The following is a 5,522-nucleotide window of genomic DNA, read 5'->3' on the forward strand; positions in this document are numbered from 1 at the left end:
TATTTAGGATGCAGATGTGGGGATTAATGAATCAGTCACTGATTTTTTTTTAAGGAAAACATCCCTTAAAAACAAAGGGGTCCAGGAAGGATGGACACATTTCAAGAAAGTAATCATAAGGGGGAAGGAGCAGGCTGTCCCAGTGTGGCAAAAGATGAGCTAGTGAGGAAAATGACTGGCCTGGCTAGGCGTGGAGATTTTGTGGGAACTCAAGGGTAACAAGAGGTGCATCAGCTTTGGACAGAAGGTCAAGCAGCTTAGGAAATGTTTAAGGATGTTGTAAAGTCATGCAGAAAAAAAGTTAAGAGGTGAAAGCTCAATTAGAGTTTAACCTGACCACTTCTGTGAAAAAAAATAGACAATGTCTCCACAATTAAATTAATAGCAAAACATGGGATAAGGAGAACCTCTATTCCTTATTGGATGCAGTGGGGAATATAGTAACTAAAGATAAGGAGAAGGCAGAGCTACTTAACATCTTGTTTCTCTCAATTTTCAATATTAGGACAGGCTGTCCTCAGGATAATTGTTCTCCTGAGCTGGTAGATGGGCACAGGAAGCAGAACAGCCCCTGTAATCCAGGAGGAAGCAGTTGGTGACCTGCTAAGCCTCTCAGATTCTCACAGGTATGTGGGATTGGATGGGATCCATCCTAGGGGGATGAGGGAGCTGTGGATGAGCTCCCCAAGCTGCTCTCCAACATTTACCGTCAGTCCTGGCTCAACAGGGAGGTCCCAGAGGACTGGAGGTGCCAGTGTGAGCCCATCCCCAAGAAGGGCTGGAAGGAGGAGCTGGGGAACTCCAGGCCTGTCAGCCTGACCTGGGTGCCCGGCAAGGTTATGGAACAGATCACCCTGAGTGCCATCACAGGGCACCCACAGGATGGCCGAGGGGTCAGAGCCAGCCAGAGTGGATTTAGAGGTGGCAGGTCCTGCCTGACCAACCTGGTCTCCTTTTATGACCTGGTGACCCACCTGTGGATGCAGGAAAGGCTGTGGATGTTGTGTGCCTGGACTTCAGCAAAGCCTTTGACACTGTCTCTGACAGCATTCCCTGGAAAAGCTGCAGCCCACAGCTTGGGCAGGTTCCCTCCTCGCTGGGAGATTTAATAGTTGGCTGGAGGCTGAGTCCAGAGAGTGGAGGGGATGGTTTGCACCCAGCTGGTGTCCAGGCACTGGTGGTGTCCCCCAGGGATCTGTGTTGGGCCCAGTCCTGTTTAATATCTTCACTGATGACCTGGCTGAGGGGATCGAGTCCACCATTCACAAATTGCAGATGTCACCAAGCTGGGTGTGAGTGTGGATCTGCTGGAGGGCAGGACAAGAAGACACAGCCTTAAGCTGCACCAGGGGAGGTTCAGGCTGGACAATAGGAAGAAGTTCTTCACAGAAAGGGTGAGTGGGCATTGGAATGGGCTGGCCAGTGGGGAGGTGGCAGAGTCACTGTCTCTCTCCAGTGGCACTTAGTGGCATGGTCGGAGTGACAAGGCAGTATTAGGGCATTGGTTGGACTTGATGATCCCAAAGGTCTTTTCCAGCCTATTTGATTCTGTCATTCTGTGATGATTGGGACACTCTGGGACCATTGTGACACTGTAGGGCCTCGTAGAGCTAAGAGGACCATGGTACACCATGCAGCACCACAGAACCAGGGGTCCAATGTGGTGCTGTGAGGCCACATGGAACCAGGAAGTGCACCGTGACATTCTGGGTCCTTGTGGAACGACAGAGACCATTGTGGCACTGCAGGGCCTTGTGTAACCAAGGGGTTTCACCATTTTGACACTGCAAAACCAACGAAACCATTGGGAGACTCCAGGGCCCAGCGGAACCAAGGGGCCAGTCTGACACTGTGGGGTCTCATGGAACCAAGGGGACATTGTGACACCACAGGATCCTGTGCAACCAAGGGGCCACTGTGACACGATGGGGCCTCAAGGGATCTGGAAGAACATTTTGACACTGTGTGGCCTCATGGAAACAAGGAGTGCATTTTGTCACTGAGGGGATTTGCGGCACCACAGAGACCATGGTGACAGTGTGGGAGCTCACGTAACCATGGGGTCATTGTGACATTCTGGGGCCCCATGGAACCAAGGGGCTACTGTGAAACTGCAGCACCAACAAGAACATCGTGGCACTGTGAAGCCCAACAGAACCAAGGATTCTACTGTCACATTTTGGGGCCCCATGGAACAAAGGAAACCAGTGTGAGTGACAGTACAGGGCCTGGTATAACCAAGAGGCCATTGTGACACTGAGGGGCCCCGAGGAACCAAGGATATCTTTGCAGATTTCACCAAGCTGGATGTGAGTGTTGACCTGAAGAAACATAGGAGTGGTCTTTGCAGGGACCTTGATAGGCTGGATCCAGAGGATGAATCCAACAAGGTGAGGTTTGACAAATGCAGGGCCATCCAGGCCCTGCTTTTTGGCGCCTGTACTACAGGCTGGGGAGGGAGTGTCTGGACAGCAGCCAGACAGAAAGGGACCTGCAGGGACTGATGGACAGCAGGCTGCACATGAGCCAGCAGTGTGCCCAGGTGGCCAGGAAGGCCAATGGATCCTGGCCTGGATCAGGAATGGTGTGGCCAGCAGGAGCAGGGCAGGGATTCTTCCCCTGTGCTTGGGGAAACTGGTTGGGCAGCATCTCGAGTGCTGTGTCCAGTTCTGGGCCCGCTGGGGTGGGCAGTTAGAAGAAATTTGAAGCAGGAGGAGTAAAGAAAGCAAAGGTAAAGCCAAGGAAATGCTCAGGGCAGTTTAGGGGTGGCTGCCAGGCAGGCCCTGCTCTGAGCAACAGCGTCTGCAGTGGGACAGGAAACTCCCAGCTGATGGGAACAAACTTTCTGGCTGACTGCAGAGCCCACGACAAACCTGAGTGGTTTCCCTGGTGTCCCCCAGCTCCTGCTGGCCCCAGGGGCTGATGGCATTTGTGCTCCCTCAGGTTCATGTCCCCACAGCAACAGCATGGGGGTGCTCCCCCTGCTCTGTGCAATGCAAACAGGGGCTGCTGAGCCAGTGCTGCCGTGTCTGTGCCTGCAAGGATGGGGCACCTGTGTGAGCTGGGGGAGAGGCCAGGGCTGCAGAGGGGAGATGTTGTTGGCAGCTCCATGAGGACACTCTGGGATGCTGCCCTGGGCTGTCCAGCGCACTGGGGATGGATCAGCCCCTGCTCTGCTGCTCCTTCCCATCTGCCCCAGGGCCCTTGAAGAGCCCCAGCCATGCTGTTTGCCCCCAGCCTGCCCACGGCCAGCCTGGGGCTGCTCATGGGGCTTTTCTGTGCTGAGCATTGGCCTGGCCGAGTCCTTGAGAGAGCCTGGGTAAGGAGCCTGGAGCCCCCAGGCCCTGGGCTGAGGCGTCAGCGCTGCCCCAGCAGTGCCCATGGCCTGTCCATGCTGCAGCCCCGGCACTGCCACCCCCAGGGCTGTGCCCGGCCCCGAGAGCACTCAGGCCCTGCAGCAACACCAGGGCCACCAGGGCAGCGGGGCAGGGCCACGGCAGCAGCACTGGCAACACCAAGTGCTGCTGCTGCTGGGCACAGCTGCTGGTCCAGCACTGATCTGCCCCCAGCTCTGCACACAGACATTTCTGCTTGTGCAGAAATGGCACACACAATGATATTTCTTTGGTGACAATATTAATAAATGTAATAGAGAAGAAAAAACCCCACAAACAAATCTAAAAGTAGTATCAAAGATAACTTTTATTACCAGTGATTTTCAGAAATTTTCCAGCAGTTTAATGTTCCTGAAACCATCCAGTCATCAGACTCCTCATAGCAGCCTTGAGCTTCTGGTTCCTCAGGCTGTAGATGAGGGGGTTCAGGGCTGGAGGAACTACTGAGTACAGAAATGACAGGGCCAGATCCAGGGATGGGGAGGACATGGAGAGGGGCTTTAAGTAGGTAAAAAATGAGGTGCTGAAGAATAGGGAGACCACAGCCAGGTGAGGAAGGCAGGTGGAAAAGGCTTTGTGCCATCCCTGCTCAGAGGGGATCTTCAGCACAGCCCTGAAGATCTGCACATAGGAGAAAACAATGAAGACAGAACAGCCATATACCAAACAGGCACTAACAGCAATCAGCCCAAGTTCCCTGAGGTAAGAGTAAGAGCAGGAGAGCTTGAGGATCTGTGGGATTTCACAGAAGAACTGGCCCAGGTCATTGCCATGGCACAGGGGAAGGGAAAATGTATTTGCTGTGTGCATGAGAGCAGTAAGAAAGGCACTGGCCCAGGCAGCTGCTGCCATGTGGGCACAAGCTCTGCTGCCAAGGAGGGTCTCGTAGTGCAGGGGTTTGCAGATGGACACGTAGTAGTCGTAGCACATGATGGTCAGGAGATAAAACTCTGCTCCAATGAAGAACATAAAGAAAAAGAGCTGAGCAGCACATCCTGTGTAGGAGATGTTCCTGGTGTCCCAGAGGGAATTGTGCATGGCTTTGGGGACAGTGGTGCAGATGGAGCCCAGGTCAGTGAGGGCCAGGTTGAGCAGGAAGAAGAACATGGGCGTGTGCAGGTGGTGGCCGCAGGCTACGGCGCTGATGATGAGGCCGTTGCCCAGGAAGGCAGCCAGGGAGATGCCCAGCAAGAGGCAGAAGTGCAGGAGCTGCAGCTGCCGCGTGTCTGCCAATGCCAGCAGGAGGAAGTGGCTGATGGAGCTGCTGTTGGACATTTGCTGGGGCTGAACATGGGGACCTGTTTATGGAGAAAGGACAGTGACAAGTCAGGAGAGGCTGCTTTGAGCCAAACCTGGGTCATTCCCTATAGATTGTCCCACTGGGACTCACCCAGCCTTGTTCCTGCTCTGGGAAATCCTTCACCCAGGTCCCTGTCTGAGCTCCAGTTCTGCTGGCTGAGTTTGCCAGGAGCAGCCAGACCTGTGCATGGGGTCTCTCGAGGAGCCATCTCTGCCCCACTGCCCTGGGTTTGTGGCCATAGGGCAGAGGGACAAGGCTGGATATTTAGGATTTGTCAGGGGAATCACTCGTACTGCTGACAGACTATTAGCATCTGCACTCCCAGTTCTAACACAAATAGACGGCAGGAGCTGGTTTTAGGAATTATTTTCCTATCTACACATCATTCCTGGCTCTCTGAGATCAGAAATCCCCAGCATTTCTGCTGCACTCAGAGTTTGCCACTGAGAGATGTGAGAGGCAAAGGATTCCATGTGGCTGAGGGAAGGTGAGGGGCTGCATGGGCTGGTTCCCAGCTGCCCTGGCTTTGCACCTTTGGCTGCAATGAGAGCACAGTCACGCTCCCTGGGTCACCCTGGGATAAACCAGACCCTGCCCAGAGCAGAGGGATCCCTGAATGTCTCACCCTCTCTAAAGGTCTCTGGGCAAGGTCTCAGCACCCCCTTGTGCCAAGGACACTCACGGCTCCCTTGGCAAACCCAGCAGCATTTCCTCAGCTGTGGCAGCTCTGCCCTTCCCCGTGGGACATTCAGGGAACTCCCAGAGGCTCTGGCACAGATTTGCACCCAGGAGGGCAGCTCAGAGCTTGGAAGGGCACAGCGAGGAGA

At 54.3% G+C, this 5,522-nt stretch overlaps 1 protein-coding gene across 1 annotated transcript; it reads right to left on the reverse strand.

Moving 5' to 3' along the window:
• Positions 1 to 3,737: 3,737 nt before the first annotated feature.
• On the reverse strand, positions 3,738 to 4,670 carry LOC135441500 (olfactory receptor 14J1-like). The gene has a single exon (XM_064701055.1). It carries the CDS (start codon positions 4,668 to 4,670, stop codon positions 3,738 to 3,740), a length of 933 nt encoding a protein of 310 aa, XP_064557125.1.
• Between the last annotated feature and the right edge of the window lie 852 nt (positions 4,671 to 5,522).

This window comes from Zonotrichia leucophrys, unplaced genomic scaffold, assembly GCF_028769735.1.
Source record: "Zonotrichia leucophrys gambelii isolate GWCS_2022_RI unplaced genomic scaffold, RI_Zleu_2.0 Scaffold_313_61700, whole genome shotgun sequence".
NCBI classification, from domain to species: domain Eukaryota; kingdom Metazoa; phylum Chordata; class Aves; order Passeriformes; family Passerellidae; genus Zonotrichia; species Zonotrichia leucophrys.

What these genes read in the sequence shown, in the direction of transcription:
- LOC135441500 (XM_064701055.1), bottom strand. Translation starts at nt 4,670, where the DNA reads ATGTCCAACAGCAGCTCCATCAGCCACTTCCTCCTGCTGGCATTGGCA.